The following is a 24,999-nucleotide window of genomic DNA, read 5'->3' as shown; positions in this document are numbered from 1 at the left end:
AAGATCTGGAAAACAAAGATACAAACATGACGTCATTTATTTAACAAAGAATAAACAATGCATTAAAAATTAACGTTATTGAAGTGAGAAAAAAATATATAAATATAAAAAAAATAATTTGTTTTAAAAACAAATTATTTTTGATGAAAATACGAGTTTTTAATCTGTTGGTATCTTCTGTTTATAAGTAGCAACTGCCTTTCTGCTATTTCAGAGAACCTTGCGATGAAATCATCATCCCTCTCCACACAGAACTTCCACTTCTTAGAACCTACACACATTTCTGAGATATCATATAAAATCAAATTTTCATCGACTTCGGTAAGCCCAAAAAACTTATTAACTTCTGCTCTGGTGATCTTATTATCATGGGCAAACTGGTATAAAATGAAATCCCTGATGGCCCTTAGGGTCTGACAGGATTGATGGTTCCCAAATAACAAATCACTTTTTATGACCCAATTTCCCTGTATTAGGATGGCAACCTGCTGTAGATGTTTCAATAGGTCATCAACACTTTGAACTTCAGGCAGTAGAGAAATTATTTGCTTGAAGCTAATGACTTTTGACCATTCCATCACCAGCTTCACTTGCTCATTTAGCTTGAAGGATTTCAATTTTTCAACAGTTTGATGCTGTGCACAATTTTCTAGTCTGAATTCACTTTTCACATCTTCAACGCCAGCTAAAGTGTTAACATATTCGAATGCGGTCATGTAGAATTCAGAGATGGGATTCGTTTTTAACCTGCTGCTAAATGAGTTCTGGAACTCATTCTCAGACATTGTGTAGAGATCTAAGGAGACCCAAGCTTCCTTATCTTGGAAATTTTTGAGATGTTCATAGGAAGCGAGTCTTTTGCTTTTTGCGGCATCTGTCTCTTTTTGTTTCAAAATTGGCGTAACTATTTCTGCATCTGTATTGTCATCATTATCATTTTCAACTGAGCTATGTTTCTTCTTTTTATCAACCATATTTGGTCTTAACTCATAAATTGTTGAAATTGGATTGAGAAAAAATGTGTTATCGACAAAACAACCCAATGCAAAATGATTCGCATTTGTATTTGGAGTTGCTGATTTAAGAAATCTATTTGTATTTACATTGTTCTCTTCATCACCATCCAGAGCCCAATCTCTTTTTTCCTCAAACATGCCAGACAATGGCTTCAAATCTATTTGTAGCTTTTGAGACTGGAACTTAACTTTGACCCCTGCCACTGAACTTGAGTCGAAATTGACAAATTTAGAATGAAGTGGATACTGCAGGAAACATAGAAGATTGGCAGTTTGTTTTGAAATGGCTACATTAATTTCAGAAACTACTGGATCATCGTCGACATCCGCCATATTCATTCTGAAAAATTCTTTATCAACTTATATTTTTTAGTTAGTTAGTTAGATTTAATCAATGCCATCCATTGCAGTTTCAAGTTTTCAAAAATATTGAGAAAAAAAAATGAAAAAGTAAAAAATTATTAACCTTGCAAAAACTGTGAAAAGACAACAAAAACTAGACTACGTATGCAATTCTATGGAAAAATTAGGAGATTACATCTAGAGCAAACACAAGGCAACAAAAATGTAACGTAAGAAACGATGGTGATGAAATTTTTATTAAAAATGAATTTTCATGATCAGCAAATGATGTATGGAAAGCTTGAAATTATTGACATGTCTGACCTGGTCCTGACAACAAACAGCCGGGATTTGATTTTATTAATAAATTTGAAAAAAAATTTGTAATGTTTATTGTTCTGTTTTATATTATGTTTTTATAAATACTAGTATTAACATTTTTATATAAAAAGTTTTATAAACTAAAATTACAAAATAAAATTAACTTTCTACAAATCTGTCAACGTTAGCAGAGAATTACTAACACCCATCTAGTTATGGCGGTTTAAAAAGATTTCAATAAATTTTTGTTTTAAAATAACTTGTATAAAAAAACGAAAAATGTTGTGTTGTTTAATTAGTTTATTTTGTTTTTTAGCCGTTGTTGCTATGGTTATGGTTAGTTTTTTGAAAATTCAAATTTTATGTATCATATATTGAATATTTATAATATATATATAATCATATATTCATATTGATATTCAATATGTTATTATTGTAATCAATGGTAATCATTACAATGTAATGTAAAGATGTATTGTCATGTAATGTAATTCACTAGTTTTGTAATTTTGTACTAATTTCAGTGACATATGACAAGAATAACCATCGCACACATTTACAACATGATACAAATCTGATGCAATAAATTTAATTTTTAAGTTTTATATGCTAGTAATAATGTTTTGTTTTTGTGTAATAATTTATTTATATTTTTAAGATTTAAAACTTATCTTAAATTATCCCAGTTAGGCATTTTTCTGTACTTAACAAAATCAGAACCAGACTTTTGGTGTGATGAAAGTGAAAATTACTTCATCAACTTTTCACCACCCTCTGCCACATCATCTGGGACCACCATAATTAGTGAAAATGTTTCTAAAAGTAGATTTCCATCATTAAAAGATGACGCAACCTGCTACATGTCAATCATTGTGCCTGCATACAATGAAGAGGATAGGTGTCAGTATTAGTTTAATATTTTTTAAAAATTTAATTTAAATCAAATTTAAAACTGAACTTAAAACTGTAACACCATATATATATATTTTATTTTTTATTCTTAATTTTTTGATTTATAAATTATATATTCATATAATTTACTTGTTTTTATTTATTTATTTTATTTTAAAATTTAATTAAAAAAATTCAGTATCTTTAATGATGGATGAAACAATGGAATACCTTCAAAAAAGGAATGTGAGAAGAGTTAATCCATGAACATTTCAGAAAAAAAATTTTTTCATATATTTTCTATAATAATTTTCAACATAATATTATATTATTAAAATAATATAATTTAATAATATATTATAAATATATATAATATATATATAATGATATAATTAATATTATATTATAAAAAGGTTAAATGTTTATTACACTCTTCCATGAATACATGCTAAACGATGCATCTCACACGAAGCTTGTGACAGCCCGAAATCCTTTCGTCCTATTCGAACTCGGTCAATGCGTAACAGAGCCAGGCGATCATAACCACTAGGCTATCTTCTAATTGTAATCTTCTAATTGATAATTTTTTTAAGTTTACCTATTTTCACCCACTCCATAGAGATTAGATCCAAAATTCACGTATGAGGTGATTGTGGTGGATGATGGTAGCAAAGATGACACGTCTAAGGTTTTGTAATTTTAATTATCTAATTAATTAATCGATTAATTATTTTATTCGTTTATTTAATTATTTTCAGTTAGATAAATAATAAAACTATAGTTATAAATATGTAAAATATTATTTAATAAAAATTTTGTTAGAATGCATTTGTCAAAAATCAAATTTTTGAAAATAAATTTTTACAAAAAAAAAAAAGAATCATCTCACTAATCTTTCACTAAAATTGAACCAAACCATGGAGTTGATTGACATGGCATAAGCTACACCCACCTCACCTCAATCGACCAATCAAAATTCAGATTGCCTTGAAGTACAGTAGACAGTACGGTTCGGATAAAGTCAGAGTACTCACCCAAGTCACCAACAGAGGAAAGGGAGGGGCTGTCAAAATGGTGGGTCAAGTAAAGCTTGTCATTGGTAGATAAAATATGATGGTTGATTGTGATTGGTTAATGGTTATGATGTGATAGTTTACTTTGATTGGTTGGTTGATTGTGACATCCTATTGTGATTGGCCGATGTATTATTATGGTTGATTAATATTGGCTGGCTGGGTAGATAGATTGGATAAATCAAGTTTTGTAATTGGTTTTTCGTGATTTAGATGGTCTAATTGTTATTGGCTAGTTGATTATGATGTATGTGGGGTCAAATTTCTGATTGGCCAATTGTGATTTGGATGGCTAATTGTGATTGGCTGGTTGATTGATGATAAGATGATAAACTACCGGTTGATGATGATAAAGTTATTCCTAATTATAATACAAACCATAAAAATAACAATAATTATAATAATTATAACTATAATAATAATAATAATTTTTTACAGGGTGTGCTGAGGTGTCGGGGTAAGTACATTCTATTTTGCGACGCAGACGGTGCCACGAAATTTTCAGATGTTAATAAGTTGGAGGCTGAATTAAAGAAGCTGATTGGTGGAGAGGTTGTTGTCTGTTGATTGATTGGTTGATGGTCTGTCTGTCTAGTTTGTTGATTGGTTGTTGTCTGTCTGGTTGGTTGATTGAAAAATTGACTGTCTGGCCGATTATTTGATTGATTGGTTGTCAGAATAATTGACCGTAAAATGAATTAATTGATTGATTGACAACTGAATAATTATTTAATTGATAACCAAATAATAATAATTAGTTTAATTTTTTGACAGAATGACGATAGGGCTGTTGTGTGTGGATCAAGAGCCCATCTGGAGAAAGATAGCATTGCCAAAGTACTTATGACGATGATGGTGATGACGACGACGATAATAACGTATTGATGATGATGTTGTCATATAGATCATCACCTTTGATATCATTGCCATTGATACCACGCAAAATCACACACACGCCACACAGCATACACAAACATACACTCATCACAAACACAACATACACACCACACATACACACAGCGTTCAGTCTTCCGAACCATCTTAATGTACGTTTTCCACTTTTGCGTCTGGTTCCTGTGTGTTCGCGGCGTTAAAGACACGCAGTGCGGTTTCAAATTGTTTAGTAGGGCTGCTGCTAGGCTCTTCTTCTTTAACCTCCACGTCCATAGATGGTTAGGATGCTTGCCTGCCTGTGTGTGTATGCTTGTTTGTTTGTTCGTGTATGTTTGGTTGTTCCCAGTTAGTGTATGTTTGTTTGTTCCCAGTTCGTGTATGTATGTTTGTTTGTTCCTAGTTTGTGTTTGTGTGTATTTATGTTTGTTTGTTTCTGGTTCGTGTATGCTCGTCTTAAATTATTTGTTAGAGCAACTTCTCTAGATCACTCGTATAATGTTCATTTGTATGGATGGATATAGAGTAATGGCAACGACAACAACAACAACAATACTAATAATAATAATAACGATAGTGATAACAATAATGATAGTAATAACTTGATTTTAGGGCCTTTGATGTTGACCTGTTGCACATAGCACAGCACTACAATGTCCCCATAGCTGAGGTGGCCGTTAGTTGGACCGAAATTCCTGGTTAGTGTATCGAATAAATCGGAGGCCATTCATATTAATGTATAAATGTATACTTAGTAGATCGTTCTAATGCATACACACACACAGACACAGACATAAACACACACACAATTACACACACATACACTCACGCAGGTTCGAAACTTTCTCCACTCTGGGCCTCACTTCAAATGGGGCGTGACCTCTTTCTAATAAGGCTCCGCTATTTAACTGGATCCTGGAGTATGGTGGAAGATAGGTGGAAGGAAGAAAAGAAGAAAGATGAATGAATGAATGATTTTGTGTAGTTGGATGGATATCTATCCGGAAATTAATTAAATAATAGATGGATGAATGAATGGATAAACGAATGATAGGAAAAATTAAAAAACAGTGAAATGAATAAATTATCGAACAAATGAATGAATGAACGTCTTTTATCAACCACAATTCTACTTGATCATGCAATTTTATCAAACTGTTGAGCTCTCTTTATCAATGTCCATGTAAAATATTTGTAAGTATATCTCGATTGTTAATATTGTAAACTCATTAATGTGCATGCAGTCCATACAAATATTGTATCGAATTGTATGTATGTACGTATGGCATGTATGCACTATGCAGGTACGTACGTACGTATGTATGCATGTTGTTTATCTTTGTGTATACGTATATATGTGTGCATGTATTGTGTATGTACGTACACACACATACATACATACATAGGTAATGTTTAGATTTTAAAATATATATTTGTTATCGGTGAATAGTTCATTAAAAAATATTGATTTAATGACTTTCAGGAAACTATAATGGTTTTGTAGTTTGTTGAGTGTATATAAGTGTGTATATATATATATAAATATGTCTATGTATATATATATATATATATATATGTTGGAAGGAGACCATATTTTATACAGTATTGTATGAATTCTACCGAATTGTTGGCATACAATACTATATATATATATATATATATATATATATTATATGTTGGTAATAGACCATAATTTTTACAAAAAAAAAAACAAATTCTACCGAATGGTAGAATTTACAGAATATTGTAAAAATACATTTTATGTGTATTATATTTGGTGTTGGTTTATATATCTGAATCCTATGATGATCAATGGTTTGGCTAAAAGAACGCAACTAAGTTACCATATATATTTACTACTAATAAACACACACACACACAATATACAAAATTATATATGAAATGATTTTAAATGAATATAGCACAGTTTTATTAATTGAGCAGCTTAACATACACACATATATGTATGCGTATATGTGTACATACATATATAAACACACACACACATACATACATACATGGAATAAACATGAGAATAAGATATATATATATATATATATATATATATATATATATATATATATATATATATATATATATATATATATATTCTATCACCACAATCATCGTAATAATTAAATAATTACAATATTCATATAATAAAATTTTTAACCTAAAGTACAATTTAACTGTTTGTGAGATGAAATTTTTTTCAAAAAACCCAAAAAAAACAAAGAATTTATAAACCAATCAGTCAATTAATCAATTCATCAATCAATTAATTCATCAATCAGTCAATACATCAATCAATCAATTCGTCAATCAATTAATTCATCAATCAGTCAATACATCAATCAATCAATTCGTCAACCAATTAATTCATCAATCAGTCAATACATCAATCAATCAATCAATTCGTCAATCAATTAATTCATCAATCAGTCAATACATCAATCAATCAATTCATCAATCAGTCAATACATCAATCAATCAATTCGTCAATCAATTAATTCATCAATCAATTAAGCAATCAATCTTATAATAATACGAAGAATAATATGAGAACAGTAAGAATGGTAACATGAATTCACACGTGTTAGCAACCATTGAAAATCTATATAGTAAAAAATTCACGTCTACATATAAACAGTGATTCAATGATATCTTAATCACATTGATTAGTGATTTAATTATATCTTAATCACTGTAAACATCGTCAGTGTCGTAATAATAATAATAATTATTATCTTTTTCATTGTTATAATTATAGCCCCCATATACTTTTTCACCCATATCATCATCATCATCTCAATCATTGTCACAATCACCAAATTCACCATCATCATCATCTCAATCATTATCATAATCACCATATTCACCATCATCATCATCTCAATCATTATCACAGCCACATAATTCACCACCACAATCATCATCTAAAACATTTTCATAATCATGGGAACCATCGCAATTTTCATTACAACAATCATCATCATATTCACCATCTGAATCACCATAATCACCATTTTCGTCACAATCACCAGCACCTCAGTCATCATAATCACCACCACCATTCCAATCATCACCATCAAACGTCGTCTCTATTACAAGCAGGAGTCAAACGAATATGGCGATAAACATGGCGGGAAAAATTTGACCGGCGGTACAGCGTATGGATGCCATGCCCTTAATTGAGTGAGTGCATTTTGAGTGCGCCTGCACCAGACGGTGCATTCGTCCGCCGTGTCTGCAGTCAGCCAGAACCTGTTGTTCAGTGGTGAATTATGATTGGCGAATTATAATATTAAGTAATTATTATATATTATAATTAATTATGAGGGATAATTATTATAACTGGGGCTTAATCGACGAGTGAATTATGTATGTGTTATTACGAATCGTGAAATTATCAATTATTACCACCACAACCATCATCATCATCTTATTCCACATCATCATCATCATCGTTTCCCACATCATCATCATCATCGTTTCCCACATCATCATCACCACCACCATCATCATGATCATCATCGTACCTCTGGGAGGACAGTTTATTTTCATTCATCCTCTCATTGATCCTTCCGACACTCTTCCCACGAGCCGAGCAGACGACAACCAGCTCGAAAGTGTCCCTGACCGATCGGTAGTCGATGGAGATGGGCAGGACCTGTTCGTTGATGCACGACATCAAATCCACGCGCACTACTGGATCCTAAGGGGTAAAAATAACCTTTCTCATCGTCCAATCAAATCAAAGCCTCATTCACTCTCGTCCAATCAAATCAAAGCCTCATTCACTCTCGTCCAATCAAATCAAAGCCTCATTCATTCTCGTCCAATCAAATCAAAGCCTCATTCACTCTTGTCCAATCAAATCAAACCTTAATAAGTTCGTCAGAAGCATTCCTCCAGATTAGGATCTCGCTATTGGTCAGACAACACCATCTTCTCGTGAAAGCTCCGCCTCTTTCTGCGCCGATCATCGCCGTGCCGGCGTTGTGATTGGTGGATGATGATGTTGTTGTGGAATGTGAATCAGATGAGCAAACGTTCTGTTAATATTTATGAGTGTTTGTGTGTGCGTGTGTGTGTGTGTGGAGGTGTATGATATTATCATCATCATCATCAGCAGCAGCAGCACCTTCATCACCATCCACACCAACCAAATAGGATCTATGAAGAACAGAGGATTCAGGGGTGTACTTTAGCTTCATGTGCAAACTACCCTGCAGTGGATTATCATAAGGTACCTTAGGGGTTTCAAATTAATTGCTTTTTGAAAGGTTACTATTTAAATTATGAATATATTTGAAGTATTAATATATGAAACATCATCGTATGAAATAATATCATTTGAAACACTAATATCTGAAATGTTATCATCCATTTTGTAGAAGGAAAAAACTCACCCCTTCCAGGGCGAAGTGCCCCCGCCCTAAATCCTTCTCCCCGAACAACAGCCGGGCGACGGACACAAAATATGAACTCTTTAGGCCAGTAGTCGCATCGTCTGATTCGCTGTCCGTATTGTGTTGTTGCTGCTGATGTAACATGTTGTGGCGGTTGTTGTTGTGTTTGCGCATGTCTATGATCTTCCTAATTACCCGGGCTTTTTTAGGGACGGTGGATCTTCCGTCTCTGGGGACACACTATTTTTGTCGGGTGGATTTTTTAGGGGATGTGCGTGTTAGTGGAATGATTGATGGTTTGTCATGATTTCCAAAAAGCTCAAAAACAAAACTAACAAGAGAATATATCTCTAACAAAGCCTGAAAATTCTGGAAAACCCCAGTTAAATTTAGCTGCCCGGGGATTTCCAGGCCACCCAGGACCGTGGGCTGCGCTGTGGTTATCGTCTGCGTTGATGACATGCTTTCGCCTGATTGGACGATCACTAAGAGGTAGGTCACCGACGTATCTGGAATTATTTTCAAAATTAAATTTCAAAAAATGCGCTAATAATAAAGTTAATATAAAGGGGGGCGAAATCGATGACCGATCACGTGATCAACTAACTCACCATGAACTGTCCCAATTTTAGCCAGGAACTCTGGCTTTAAAGGCAATCTCAAATCACTTAAGGTCAACTTTCCGGCCAATCGCGTTGCAGATAATCGTGTCAGGTCATCAGTCAGGTTATCATCTTCTCTAAGGTGTTTCAACTGCTGGTAGAGGATCTCCTTACGTTTGGCTGTCGGTGGGGAAGATTAAGGATTAAAGGAATTATGATTACAGTAACATTTGAAACTTTGAAACTCTAAAAAAAATATTCAACTGGAATCTATAAAATGCCAAATGAATCTCAATAATACAGCACAGCTCTCCCAATCCCCGATCCCCTAACTAACCAGCAGTGAGAAGTATCCTGTGGCACTCAATGGCTTCCGGAGTCCACTGTCTCGACTTACTGAGGCAGATGTTCAGTGCGTTGCTCGCCTGCTGGGAGAATTTATCTTCCTGTTCAATCATATCCTTCAGGCTCTGTGGATATTTGTAGGTAAAAAGTGAATTTAAATTTAAAACAGGAAATTTTAAACGATTAGTGATGCGTTTTTGTTTGAAGTTTGGAGGTAGTTTAATGGTTATATATCGATCTACCTACCTGTATTTTCATCCTAGCAGACCTAGCAGGCACGTCCGGTCCAGCTATCCCTGAACCCCCCCTAGGTTTTCTCACACCTCTCCTGCTCCTACTCTGCCTATCTATCTGCCTATCTAGACTTTCTTTAACTTTCCGAAGCAATTTCTTCTGATCAATATCGAGGATGGTTTTCTTAGCGCTGAGGCGAGCCTCGGCCAGCCTCCTGTAGGCTTGAACGTCTCGACTACTTTTAGGCATTCTGGCGAAGAGGTTGTCGTCCGATCTACAGAGTGTGGTGCTGGCGAGGTGGCCGCTGGTGATGTTGGGGTGGTGAGGAGGTTGGGGAGGAAGATGGTGACGGCCAGTTTTATTATCATCATCACCACCATCATCGTTGTTGTTGTTGCCGCTGCTGCTGTTACTACCGCTGCCGTTGTGGTGGTGGTTGATAGGATGGGGAAAGAATCTGTCGTGCAAGTTCTGGCACGAACCACCAAACTGATTGGACTGCCTTCTCAGACGACGATGATGATGATGTTGATCGTGGAGGTGATGATCGCCAATCACGTGATTCCTACCGAGCGTCGATGGTGACGACGGTGGCGTTGGCGTCTGCAAGCGATACTTGATCTGGTCGAGTGTGGCATTCGTCGTCGTGAATGGTCTCTGCCTGCCAATCATATGAGAAAGTGGGAGGAGTTACAATATCATTTGAATATTAATGAGATTTTATTTCGTTTATGGCTGGTTAGGGTGATAAACCTTGCACCGTTATTGCGCATTGACCGAGTTTAAAAACTGTTCAAGTTTTGAAGACTACTTATGAATATTAATTAGCATCAATATGAATATTAATTTGCAAAAACATGACGAACTTTGGAGGCATGAGAGGGTCTCTAACTCCACCCCTTATTATAACTCCAGAGCCTCTGTCACTTTCCACATTATCATCATGACTGACATCATCATCGTCATCATCATAATCGTCGTCATCACCATCATCATTGAAGGCATAGTCGTCATCATCATCGTCATCGTCATCATTATCAATAATTCTAAATGCTCTCTTCATTGAAATATGCCTAAGCGGTGGTCGAGATGATGATGACGTCGTTGTTGCTGCTGCTGGGAGGTTGTGATTGGCTGCTGTTGATGACGTCATCGCCGATGATGACGTCGATGATAATCTGATTGGTTGGTTGATTGATTGATTGAGTGAAATGGTGATCGAATGAATGATAGAATTAATGAAAGAATGAATGATAGAATGAGAGAGTGAAAGAGAGAGAGAAGAAATGAATGAATAAACAATAGACTGATTGTCTGAGTTAGCTTAGCAATAAGATAAAGTTAATTTCAATTTATTCATGCTTTCGTAATTCATCTTATTTATTTCTTTTACCAGTCCCCCTTTCAATCAATCAATCTATTCAAACATTCAATCATTCATCAGAAAATTTCTCATTCATTTGTTGTGTCGTCACCTCACTCACTCATTCATTCCTTTATTTCACTCATTCACTCACCCAATCTCTTCATATAGATTACCCCCATCTCCGTGATAGTCACGATCATCATCGTCGTCGTCGTCATCACCATAACGCTCATTATTGACTGATTTCATATTCTTAATCTGATAATGTCGAAGATGATAATGATAATAATAATAATATAAACAAACAAGCCTGCAAACAAACAAACAAGCCTGCAAGCAAACAAACAAGCCTGCAAACAAACAAACAAGCCTGCAAGCAAACAAACAAGCCTGCAAACAAACAAACAAGCCTGCAAGCAAACAAACAAGCCTGCAAACAAACAAACAAACAAACAAACAAGCCTGCAAACAAACAAACTTTCTTCTTAGGGCACATGTGAATGTAAACATGATCATTACTACAATTACCATCAACATTATTATTATTATTGTTAATATTATTATTATTGCTGTTGTGGATATCTGTAACACTGAAATAAGTCTCTTTGGGCCTCATTCCATGATTATTATTATTATTAAAGTTATTATTAAAGTTATTATTATTGTTATTATTAACGTTATTATTATTATTGTTGTTGTTATTGATGATGATGTCATGAATGACGTCATTGTGCCGGTTGTTGTCGCCGGTGACGTAGACGCTTCCGTGGCTGAGCAGATGATGTTTTTTAAGGAAGAAAAATTAATGAATGAAGAGATGGTATAAAATATAAGATTATACATACATACAAATGGTACGCATACAAAACTGTCTGATATATCTTGTACGGAGAGAGAGAGAGAGAAAGAGAAAGAGAGAGAGAGAGAGAGAAAGAGCAAATATTAAACCAACAAACTTGAAAACGCTTACACAGGTTCATAGTATAGACAAACAAAAAAAAGAAGACATAGAAAGAAGAAAGCACGTAGAAAGAGAAAAAGAAAAAAAGAGAGAAAAAGAGAGAGAGATAAAGAATGTGATAGAGAGAGAGAGAAAACAAGAAACACGCCATGAAAAACCAAACACACACACACACAAACTTAAAACTCACCTCAAAGAACTCTTATCCAGGCTACAAGAATTTCCACAACTGCTACTACCGCTATTACTATTACCACCACCAATACCGTTATCATCATCATCACCACCACCGCCATCATCCTTATCGTCGTCATCATCGATAGCCAAACGATCATAAATATTTCTCTTATTTATATTGGTTATGGTGAGCTTATTTGTGATCTTCTGGGCGGACTGCAACTTCCGTGGACTCTTGACGCTATCGAAACTGTCGTTATCACTGATAACGAGATTTTGGAGCTGTTTACTTATTTTGGTTTTCCCGCCAAAGTTATTTTTAGCCGGGCTATATTTACTCGTCTTCTTTAAAATACCTCCTCTACTAATACTATTGTCGTTATTATTATTGTTATTATTGTTACAGATATTATCGTTGTTATAATTATTATCAGTATTATCGATTTTATTATTATTATTATTATTGTTAGTTTTGCTAACTCTATTATTATTTTTATTATTATTACTGTTATTTTTGCTATTAGTACTAGTAGTAGCAACAATGCTGGTTTTAACTTTATTATTATTATTATCTTTATTATAAATATTTCTAGTAGCAGCAGTAGTAGTAGTAGTAGTAGCAGTGCTAGTAGTAGTAGTAGTAGTAGTAGCAGTAGCAGCGTTAGTAGTAGTAGTAATGATGATATTATGATTTGTACTATTTTTTACACTGTTAATACAATTAATGTTGGCTTTGTTGGTAAATTTATTACTATTAAATTTATTATTATTATTATTTGCGGCTATTGGTTGGTTTTGAGACCTTAGTTTGTTATTATTATTATTATTATTGACCTGTTTTATTTTATTATTATTATTGCTATTATTGTTGAACTTATTAATGATGGAATTGAATGATTTAACTTTTACATTGCCACTATTTGTGTCATCATCATCGTCACCATCATCATCACCATCATCATCATCATCATCGTTATTATTATTATTGAGGTTATTATTGTTTTTATTATTATCTACTGAGTCATCATCAAGTTCAAGGACGAGTTCTGAAGCAGCTTGCAGCTGGTAACCCATGGCAACCATATTTTGCTGGAAGTCTGTGGTGATGATGATGATAGAGATGATGATAATGATGATGATGATACAGATGATGATGGTGATGCTAGAAATGATAATAATGATGATAGAATTGATGATGATGATAGAAGATTTTCAAATATTAAAATGACGATGATTGAGAAGTCGATGAAGATTATAGAGATGCTGATATTGATAATGATGATTGATTTTAGCAATTTATCAATCAACCAACCAACCAGTCAGTCAATCATTCAACCAACCAACCAATCAAATAATTATACACAACTAACTGACTGACTGACCAACCAACTAAACTAAACTAAACTAAACTAAACTAAACTAAACTAAACTAAACTAAACTAAACTAAACTAAACTAAACTAAACTAAACTAACCATCAACTAGCTTGCTATTGAATTCACTTCTCACAACATCTGATGTTGTTGATGTCTTTGCTGTTGTTGACGTTGCCAATGTTGATGTTGTTGTTGCCAATGTTGTTGTTGATGTTGTTGATGATGATGTAGTTGGTTTTGAAGTAAGAAAGCATTTAACAGACGAGAACTTTTGATTTTGAAAATTTTGCTTAGAGAATGGCTTGGGGCATATGTTGAAAGTTTTAAAACCAGCAACATTGTTACTGCCTACTGATGATGACGATGTTGCAATCGTTGTTGTTACTGATGTTGTTGTTGTTGAAGATCTTGACGACGACGATGATGCTGCTGTTGTTGTTGTTGAAACGGCCAAAGTTTTTGTCGTTGTTGTAGTAGGATTTTTGTTTTGCCTTGCCATCAGCTGTTTACTACTACTATTAGCACTATTGTTATTGTTGTTATTATTATTGCTATTATTATTATTATTATTATAACTCTTATTGCTACTAGCATTAATATTAGAAGTTGACGTCGTCTTACTCTTTTTGCTGGTAACTGCTGATGTGATTTTCTTGCTGTTAGTGCTATTACTGTCACAACATCTATTATTATTGTTGTTGTTATTGTTATTATTATTGTTGTTGTTGTGTTTGTTTCTGCAGCACAATCTAGTTTTGAGCTCGTTGGTGAAATCCGCGCTTCCTTTGGCAGCATCTTTTGCATTATTATTCTTCTTTGTAGAATTATTATTATTATTATTGTTATTATTATTATTGTTGTTGTTGTTATTTTTATTTTTCCAATTCCCCCCCCCAGTTGATGTTGACGGGAGTAGCGGTGGAGCTGGAATGATGCCTGGTGGTTGTGGTGATGATTGGGAAGATGGTGGTGATGTTGTCACTATATCATTGCTATTATCATTATTGTTGTTATCACCAATATTATTATTGTTATTATTATTATTATCATCATCATCACTACCGCTACTACAATCAGCATTGCACATTTCTTGGATTGGTTGGGTCTTTGTAATTAAATTATTATTGTTGTTGTTGATATTTAGCATGTCATTGTTGTTGTTGTTGGCCTTTGAAGAACTGAATTTAGGAACAATATAATGCAACTTATTTGGCGTAGCATTCTCCTTATTTTCACTCAAATTATTAGTACTATTATTATTATTATTGATTTTATTATTATTATTATTTTCACCGCCAGAGACGACATTCATGTTGCTTAGGCTTCCATGGACCATAGACTTGTAGCGATGATGACGTGGTTCTTTTAGCAGCTGTTGCTGAGACGGTTGCTGACGTTGTTGCTGATACCGCTGCTGTTGTTGATGTTGTTGCTCCTCTTCGAGACACCTCCATGACGTCAATCTATCTCTAACTGGCTGCTGAGACAAATCTGAAAACGAGCTTGACCGTCTTAATTTCTTCTTACTTTGAATTTCATAAGTTGATGATGTCAGTGATGATCCATCTTGGGGGATCCTGTGATAGAAATTTCCAGAAGTTTGGAAGAGGTTAGCGAAGTAAGAACTGAGGCCTTCCTCTTCGAGTCTTTGCAAAAGAGCCTCTCTTCTCTGCACTGCACGATTCAATATCTCCTAATTTTAAATAATTTAAAGGTGATTACTGATTAGAGATGAATTTTATTTAATTTTTCAAAATATCAGATGAATATGCAAAAAAGCATAATTTAAATAAATAAATATTGAATAAATTTGAAAAATTTTAAAGCCATTTAATTTAAAAGTTTAATTGAAAAGAATTTTAAGATTTTTTTTATATTTGGAGAAAAAAAAATTATTACACAAAATATTTTTTGCAATTCATTCAAACAAATACAATAATATGCAGTGCATAACGCCACAATTGCTCATTGTTTAACAAAGTTTAGCTTTTTTTGTACCACTGTATTTGTTGGTTGGTCAGAATTAGAATAAATAATAAAATTAAATTTGTTTAAATTAAATTAATTAAAAAGTGCAAAAATAATAACAGATAATCTTATTTATCATGAACTGTTTTGCGATTATCATTCAAAACTTCAATAAAAACAAAAAAAAGATTAGAATGGAAGACATTCAAAAACAAAATGAAAGCACGAAAATTTAATTAGGACATTAGGTCTTAAGCGTCAGACAGACAGTCAGTCAGGGGAGCGACGCCATTTTCAATCAAAAAATAAATTGTGATTCCGGACTCAAGCCTGAATGTGAATTAACTTTTTTACGTTTTTAATAACTAACCGATGTCTCTTCGTCCATTTTATAACAAAAATCGCCGATAAATTTATTAATTTTTATAAAAATTCAAAACCACCGCCCAAAACATTGTTTTGAAATGAATGGCTAAAAGTAAAAGTTTAAAAAAGCAGTGATGCGCGAGTTTTTATTTTTAAAACCATCTTTGCTGAAGCAATGCCTTTTACTTGGAGTATGTCATATATGAAATATATATATATATATATATATATATATATATAAGATATATATATATGTGAGTAATCAATCAAAAACTAGTATAGTACATACATTTTTTTAAATAATTTCAAACTATTAAAATTTCACTCTATGACAAGGGTGGGCAAACTACGGCCCGCTGGCCGCATGCAGCCCGCTAAGCCATGTTTGCCAATAAAAGGTTGTCAGCCAGACATTATGATCAAAAAAGGAGCTACAAATCTTAAAAAAATTCTCCCCCGGGTCGAAAAAATTTGCTATTAAAGTACATATGAGGTCCTTCAAAGATAAAATAGTTTTCAATGCCGCCCTCACAGCAAAAAGTTTGCCCACACCTGATCTATGAGTAGAAAGTATAGTAAAGCAAAATTTTTACAACAGTTAAACAACATTCGGTGATGTAATTAAATTTATCATTAATGTTTTATTAAATAAGTTACACCCTAGCAAGAATTTTAACCAAACAATGACTGCTTACATAGCGATCAAAACGTTCTGGGATGTAATAATGCCAGACTGATAAAATAGTTTAGCACATTTTAGTAAAATATAATAGCTTCATTATTATAATTACTAGCAGCCATAATATGATCCAATGATTTCATCTGAAAATTATGAAATTATTTACATACGCACACATAATCGCGCACACACACTCACACACATACACATACACACATTCACACACTCAAAGACACATACATAGACACATACACTCACATGTATATATAATAAATTCTCACATTTACCAATTTATTGAGTCACTGAGAAAAAAAACTAGAATTATTATTCACAATTAATTATATTAATAATAGCAATAATTCATGATTTAATTAAACAATATTAATGTAATTAATAATTAAGGTTTCTTTTTAATAATATGTCGAATTTTTAAAATTTGTCATCATCTTCGCCAAAAAAATTTTGTTTGTATATATTGTTTGGAAAAACTGATCATAGACGTTTAGTTTGACTGAAGAGGCTTTTGGTTGGAAAGATTTTTTGGTATTTCGTGTTAGCATTATTATGTATTAATTTTGCATTTTATTTCTTCACTTGTTCGTTCATTTATCTATTTATACGTTCATTCATTCGTTCATTCATTTGGTAATTTATACGTTCATTCATTCGTTCATTCAATCATTTAATATATTTAAATTATGGAAATAAGTATCTTTCAATTATGTTTCTTAAATAATATTATTAAAGTTTATAAATATTTAGGTTTTAATTTAATTTAATTACTATTAAATAAATTAAAATAATTTTTTACACATAGGAATCGTTTTTAAGAATAGAGACGCTACCGATAACTTCATTTTCAGAACTCTATTAGCAGCCTTAGAATGTGAGATAGATTACGGTTTCTCTAATTTATTTTTTTGGAAATTTTGATAGTGACAAATTAAAAATGAATAATTTTTTCTAGAATTAATCAAATAAATTGGTATATATATTTAAAAAATTTAAACATTCAAAAAAATTATAGGAAGAAACTCATCGGAGCGACAAAAGGTAAGAAGGGAAAAAAGGAGGGAAAGTCGGAAAAAGAAGCGACAAATTCGACGAGAGCATCCAACGGCGGTATCAGTAGCAGCAGCAGCAGCAGCAACCACGCCGAGACCCTTACATCCCAACCTGGCCACCCGAACTTCCTGATGGTACCAGGATGGCACCTCAGAAGACAGAAACAACTCTACAGCAAATATAACAAAAGCGTTGACAGCTTATCCAGACCAAACCTCTCCACTTCAACGTTCTCTCTTGAGATACCAGAAAACTTCCAGAAAGCCGCGAGTAATGAATATTTAAGTTCTCGTTCTGATTTCAATTGCAAAGTGAACAAACGTGAAGGAGGTGTCGATAATTTAGCCAGGCCTGCTCTCTAAAATGCACTCGCGAACAGTATAACCGGCATTGAAGAAACCGCTGATGAAGATGAATTTTCGATAGACCCGACGGTGCTGGAGCGATTGAGATTAAAAGCAAAATACTGCTTGGAAAAAACATTTTCGACTCCATCAGGATCGGAAAGCAGAAGTGCAAACGGTGATAACAACAACAGGAAGGTGATAACATCAATCAATGTGGAGGGTAGATCTTTTCCCTCCGATCAGATCAGACCGCTCCCAAAAATACCAGCGTCTAAACAGTTTCAAGAAACAACATATACGAGGAAGTTTTCTAAGTCACCGCTGTTCAGACGTCCTCAGGCAACACCCGTCCTCAGACAACGTTTCAATGCAAGAACCGAAGACAACAACGAAGGAGATCACGTATGCCAAGTGCTCGAGTCAGAAAGTTATTCACAACCTATCAGATTGTTGGAGTCTATTAACTACATGTACGAACGAACGTCTTTTGTTAGCGAGCCAGAGGATAAACCTCAAATTCTTGATATTCCTGTCCCAACAGCAGACTTTTTGAATAAAAATAAAACACCTTATGACCTAATGAGTAGAACAGAAAATGATTTAAAAACTGAAACTGCTGCTAAACCAGCTTACACCGACCCCATCAAAGTGTTGTACAACCAAATGATATCAAACCTATCAAAAGAAGAAAGGAACTCAACAAATGACCAAGCGTTCGAAGACGACGATGACCATCTTTACGAGGAAATAAATCTCTCTTCTAGATCCTGGTTTCAGATGCTGAAAGATAAATTCGACAAGTACGTAGGAGGAACTGGCGGTGATCCAGAATGCATATCCGTGTCTTCTCCAACTAAATCTGATTTCGTGTTTCTTTCCGGTTCCGCTATTGACGATGAGCAAAATGTTGAATTCGGTAAAATGAGAAACGCGATTGGTAAGGCTATCAGGAAAAGTTTGGCGATGGGTAACAACCTTGAGAAAATTCATGAAGAAATATCGCCATCTTTGTTTTTGAAGGGAGAAAATGAAGTTTCCGATAAACCTGATTATGAGAATTTGCCGTTTATAATTGCAAATCAACAAAATGGAAGCGAGACATCATCGGAAAATGGAAAAATTGAACTAAATTAACTTTCCAGATGAAAAAATTATTTTTTTTTTAAAGTGATCCTGAAGTTTTGAGAAGAAAAAATGAAATAGCTTATAACGAAATTATGTCAAAATATTTATTTAGTTCATACTAACACCTTACCAAATGTTTTTTTCACCGATGTCAGTTTGAATTTCATAACAAAACTCTTCAATTTTTCATCATTTTTTGGTTTTAATTAACAAATTTATTAATTTTACAACATTAATTTTTATCCAAAAAATAATTTCACACGATAAAATTATGAAAATATTCATAAAAAAAACTTTTACAGTATATCTTCTTGTAAGTTTATCAATAAATTGTTGAAATCATAATCAATAAATTGCAATTAAGATGATTCAAAAAGATAAAAAAAATTTTAAAGATTTTGACAAACATCCATCTGTAATGGAAACAAGTCCATATTAATAAATGCATTACTAATCAATAATTCATATATCAGATCCGGAATTTTGCAATGGAGTGGGATAATTTAAAATTCTCTCTATACCCGCATCCCTATGGATCCGCCAATTTATTTTGATTTTGAATCAGCGTGTTAAACTTGACTCTCAAAAATCCTGAATAAATATAACCATTTCAATTATTTAAAAACTTCAATAATTCAATCAGACACTCCACCAAATAGAACACACTCGGATAGCGCATTAAATTTAAGGGACAATTTAATGCTGACAGGGTGGTATTCTTCTGGCACTAATAACACGTATTAAACATGAGCATCAAACACACACACACATACACAAACACACACAAACACACACACACATACACACACACAGTGAGAAAGAGAGAGAAAAGATACTTGAATATGTGTGTATCAACACAACCTAAACAATCCCAGTTTGGTGGGCTTGGCAAAGCAAGGCAAGACCAATCATCTTATCGCTTCATGATCTCCCATTCAGCTTTAAATTTTGAAATATGTAGCCTAAGATTTAAACTTCTATCTTCTTGGGTAGACGTTAATTTAGCGTTATCACTATCACTAATTGAAAAACCGTATATTTAAAATCGAATGATGTCTGCTTAAAAAAGTGGAATGGCTGGATTTAACATAGAAGTCTTTAAATTTGTTGAATTGCTGCCAAAAGACTTTGAGATAAATAATTAGTGATTGAATAGATGTGTGTGTGTTTGTGTGTGTGTTTGTGTGTGTGTGAATGTGTGTGTGTGTGTGTGAGTTTAGGCCTAAGTAAGATATCGACAATTATATAGCCATGATTAAGTTATGCCAGGAAAAGAATCAAAAGGAAATAATAAGTGTAACTTAAATACTTCCATGGAATTTTATTAACAACATTAATAACAAATTTCTAACAATAAAGGAAGATTAATTAGTATTTTGATCATAGCTTTTCTGTAAAATATATCCATGTATAATACTATTAATAATAGTAGTAATGAATCATTTTGTAAAGATGAATAAATGAATGAATGGATGAATGAATGAATTAATGAATGAATATATATATATATATATATATATATATATATATATATATAACTTTTACTATAAAATGAAATAGACGACTTTAAGCTTAATTATTGGTCTTTATTAGTTTCAAATTGGAATTTGGAAGTTTAGCCAAAATGTTAAGGTAGGTAGAATTTTATAGATTTTAATTTTGATGTTGTTGTTATTAATTTTGTTTTTAATTACTTAATTTATTCATTCTTTTGTTCATTCATTTTATTTATTCATTCATTTATTTATTTTACTCATTCATTCATTCATTTGTCCATTTAATCGTTCGTTTATTTGCCCATTCATATATTCGTTCATTCATCCATCCATTTATCCATTCTTTCATCCATCCATCCATCCATTCATCCATTTATTCATTCATTCATTATAAATAATAATTATACTATTTTTAATTTTTTTTTGACAGAAAAAAGATTGCAACGAAAGAACCAAATTTGAATAGGAAAAAAACCAACCCAATCCATGACAGAACTTTTTATACCTACGGAGCTAACAACTGCTACTACTATTACTACATTTCCTAATACTACCCCTAATACTACTACTACTATTACTGCTACTACTACTGCTGCTGCTGCTACTACTACTACCACAGGCAAAGACACCTGTAAAAAATGGGGTTCACTTTTTGAAGAATTAAACTTTAAAATCGAGAACAAAAAAGTTGAAAAAATCGCGTACATCTGTAATAACTATTTGTAAATCGAAAAATGCGGCACCAATATGTGGCTCGGGCAGTAAAGTTGATGATGATAAAACCAACAGCAGCAGAAACACAAAAGATACATCTCTAGACAATAGTTGCAGTCAACAGATTGACATTCCCAAAAACTGGGAATCCTTTCTGGGAGAATTAGTAGGAAGATTAGAAAACCCAAATAACACAAAATTACATCCTCTTAAAGCCTCCCATGTACCTAGGTCTGACATGCCAAACTCTGAAAATGTAGGAATTTGTGAAATTAAGTCTTGTGACAACTTTAACAAAACGGTAAGTATATCGAAGGAGTTTTTCATCCAAGAAGCTGCTACAGACTCGTTTGAAAAATGGAATTCAGTTTTTGAAGAATCAAGTTGTAAATTAGAATACAAATTTATGAATAAAATCAGTAAAAACGACTCTAGATCCAACACTAATTCATTAGTCCGAGATCTGAAAACTGAAGAAAATGAAATTGGTGAAGATGAATCTAGTGGATGCAGCAACACATCAAATACATCTATAGACCGTTTAGTGCAAGAAATAAAACTACCCTTTGGGAAAAAATCTCAAATTATATCAGCATTCGAATATGAAACTAACATAAACAAAAATGATAATAACAAATTCTTAGAAAATGACCGAGAAACCGAGAAACCAAAAGAAATTAAACAGCCTTTTGTGAGAAAATTTCAAAATATGTCAACAACCTACGAATGCAAAACTGACACCAGTGAAATTAATAACGATGAATTTGTTGAAAGAGACAGGACAGCAACACTACCACCACAAACAACACATATCATCACACTCTTCATAACACCAGATAACAATCAGTGTAAAGTAAATCCTGACGAGATGTTTGAATCATCCGAATCTGACGTAATACTCCTGGACTACCCATACAACTGCATGCATTCAACAACTGTCGAATTTTATTGTGAGAATAAGTTGGAACAATCATTCAGTCTGCAGTTTGAGAGTGAAGACGTTTATGATGAAAATCAAAACCTGAATGTTAACGAAGTAGTAGTAGATATGAAAAAGAAAAATTATGACGAACCTACATTTGCGGAAATGTGCTTCAAAATACCGATGAATAATTCAGACGAAAATGGAGCCAATTCAACAAAAATCTTCTCTGGAAACATTCCAGGTTCACCGCTTAACGAAACGAACAACATCGAAATAGAATCCAGTCACACGAAATCAGCCCAATCGCAGTTCAATTTCACGATAAACACAAACAACCCCGAATTAAGTAACTACACACTCAATCAAATTGAAAATTATTGTTGTCAACTAGCAAGTGAAATGAAAAAGAACTTGAGAAGTTGCAGCAATGATGATTTTACAAAATCATCCAAAGATTATTCTTTTGAAGTCACGGTTGAATCTGGTTCTAATGCATGCGAAGAAATTTTGAAAAATGAAACAGCCGTAAACACTAATTTTAACACAGAGCAAACAACCGCAGACGATCAGTTAGCTGAATTCAACCCATCACAAAATCAACCCAACAGTGAAGAAGTCCTTCGTCGAAGGCTCCAAAAATCAGAAAACGAACAACTCAAAAACGGAGCAAACACATCTAAAATCCAGCAAATTCCAATTGCAAAAAATGACAACCTGATGAATAATGACATCTCATTTAGGCTCGCTAGTGAGCTTGAAAATAAATTTAAAGCTGATAACGCTATTGCTGATGTTGATGGCAAAAATACGAAAATTAACCTACCCAAAATGGAATTCACCCTTCCAATGCTATACACCGAGTTAGACTCTAGGAAAGAAACGATATCCGACCGAGTTAAGCCGCGTCATAAAAACCGTCAAGCAATTTTTATGAATGTATTAATGAATGGATAGATGAATGAATGAATGGATAGATGAATGGATAGATGAATGAATGAATGGATCAATGAATAAATGGATGGATGGATCAATGAATGAATGAATGGACGGATTTATTTCCATATATTGATTTTCTTAATTTTGATATTTCTAATTTGTTGCTCCTGATTTGATTTTTTCAATCTTCAGTTGTTTTCTACTTTTATTTTCAACTTAAACATTAATGCCCTATATATAGCATTAATATAATAACATTAACGATGAATGATTAATAATATATACAAAGTATATTATTTAAAGATTTCAATTCACTTCAAATGTTATGTTATTCAAAATAATTTTAAGAAAATATTAATTAACCTTTCTATTTTGATTTTAAAATCGCATATTTAGTCACGAGTTTGATCGTCATGTAAATTAAAAAAGAAATTAATTCTCTCCAACGCTGGTTATATTACGAATTAACGAGTTACCACAAATCATGTATTTATGGGTTAATTTTACGGATTTGGAGCCGTTGCAAGTGAAAGAATTTTTCACAGGATTAAGATTCGGAGTTCATTTATACATAATGAAGAAAATTCAAATTTTGTAATAATATCGTTTTGTGTTGCACCGTAGCTTACATATCATCAGTATTATATATTTAAATGAATAACTTCGCTAATCATTAATTTTCATGAATTTTCGGCAAGTTAGCTCAGTCTGTAGGAGTGCCTCGCACTGTTATCATGCGATAGCTTGGTTCCAGAGCTCTCTGTCCAAAACATAAAGACTGTATATGTATGTGCGTCCTGCGGTAAATATTTTTAACTTGAATGGTTAGAAAATGACACGTAAGCAGTTTTGCATATGAGGATGTCATTATTGAATAATAAAGAACAAAAATTTGAGATAACATTCTAAGAATTTTAGCGAACAAAATAATAAAGTTTAAAAATTAACTGTAGTTATTTAGCAGTATGGTAGTGAACTTGCCGGTATAAAGATTATATTCGATTCTTATCAAATAAATTTTACAAGACTTACTGGCTGGCTGGCTGGCTGGCTGGCTGGATGACTACTGACTGACTGACTGACTGACTGACTGACTGACTGACTGACTGACTGACTGACTGACTGACTGACTGACTGACTGACTGACTGACTGACTGACTGACTGACTGACTGACTGACTGACTGACTGACTGACTGACTGACTGACTGACTGACTGACTGACTGACTGACTGACTGACTGACTGACTGACTGACTGACTGACTGACTGACTGACTGACTGACTGACTGACTGACTGACTGACTGACTGACTGACTGACTGACTGACTGACTGACTGACTGACTGACTGACTGACTGACTGACTGACTGACT

At 33.2% G+C, this 24,999-nt stretch overlaps 5 protein-coding genes across 5 annotated transcripts; 3 read left to right on the top strand and 2 right to left on the bottom strand.

The window, feature by feature from the left end:
- Positions 1-134: 134 nt before the first annotated feature.
- On the bottom strand, positions 135-1,349 carry HELRODRAFT_183654 (hypothetical protein; the record flags this gene model as incomplete). Its single annotated transcript, XM_009013246.1, has 1 exon — positions 135-1,349. One exon carries the CDS (start codon positions 1,347-1,349, stop codon positions 135-137), a length of 1,215 nt encoding a protein of 404 aa, XP_009011494.1.
- Positions 1,350-2,497: 1,148 nt separating this feature from the next.
- Positions 2,498-5,963, top strand: HELRODRAFT_116974 (hypothetical protein). The gene is made up of 10 exons (XM_009013245.1): positions 2,498-2,579; positions 2,770-2,816; positions 3,190-3,258; positions 3,552-3,644; positions 4,082-4,198; positions 4,418-4,480; positions 4,664-4,815; positions 5,147-5,232; positions 5,368-5,516; positions 5,608-5,963. The coding sequence occupies exons 1-9, from the start codon at positions 2,540-2,542 to the stop codon at positions 5,499-5,501; spliced, it is 801 nt and encodes a 266-aa protein (XP_009011493.1). The 5' UTR covers positions 2,498-2,539; the 3' UTR covers positions 5,502-5,516; positions 5,608-5,963.
- Positions 5,964-6,348: 385 nt separating this feature from the next.
- Positions 6,349-16,362, bottom strand: HELRODRAFT_194936 (hypothetical protein; the record flags this gene model as incomplete). Its single annotated transcript, XM_009013244.1, has 19 exons — positions 6,349-6,588; positions 6,645-6,794; positions 6,983-7,443; positions 7,498-7,798; positions 8,074-8,249; positions 8,419-8,589; positions 8,701-8,787; positions 8,947-9,186; positions 9,283-9,455; positions 9,558-9,728; positions 9,886-10,018; positions 10,140-10,788; positions 10,994-11,305; positions 11,645-11,751; positions 11,972-12,263; positions 12,645-13,362; positions 13,585-13,728; positions 14,106-15,699; positions 16,345-16,362. 16 exons carry the CDS (start codon positions 16,360-16,362, stop codon positions 7,639-7,641), a joined length of 5,145 nt encoding a protein of 1,714 aa, XP_009011492.1. The 3' UTR covers positions 6,349-6,588; positions 6,645-6,794; positions 6,983-7,443; positions 7,498-7,638.
- Positions 16,363-17,023: 661 nt separating this feature from the next.
- On the top strand, positions 17,024-19,565 carry HELRODRAFT_183651 (hypothetical protein; the record flags this gene model as incomplete). Its single annotated transcript, XM_009013243.1, has 3 exons — positions 17,024-17,049; positions 18,047-18,414; positions 18,481-19,565. The coding sequence occupies 3 exons, from the start codon at positions 17,024-17,026 to the stop codon at positions 19,563-19,565; spliced, it is 1,479 nt and encodes a 492-aa protein (XP_009011491.1).
- Positions 19,566-21,180: 1,615 nt separating this feature from the next.
- Positions 21,181-24,370, top strand: HELRODRAFT_183650 (hypothetical protein; the record flags this gene model as incomplete). Its single annotated transcript, XM_009013242.1, has 3 exons — positions 21,181-21,188; positions 21,731-23,585; positions 24,326-24,370. The coding sequence occupies 3 exons, from the start codon at positions 21,181-21,183 to the stop codon at positions 24,368-24,370; spliced, it is 1,908 nt and encodes a 635-aa protein (XP_009011490.1).
- Between the last annotated feature and the right edge of the window lie 629 nt (positions 24,371-24,999).

Source organism: Helobdella robusta (genome assembly GCF_000326865.2).
Source record: "Helobdella robusta unplaced genomic scaffold HELROscaffold_113, whole genome shotgun sequence".
Lineage (NCBI taxonomy): Eukaryota > Metazoa > Annelida > Clitellata > Rhynchobdellida > Glossiphoniidae > Helobdella > Helobdella robusta.
This window is presented reverse-complemented; position numbering and strand designations above follow the sequence as displayed.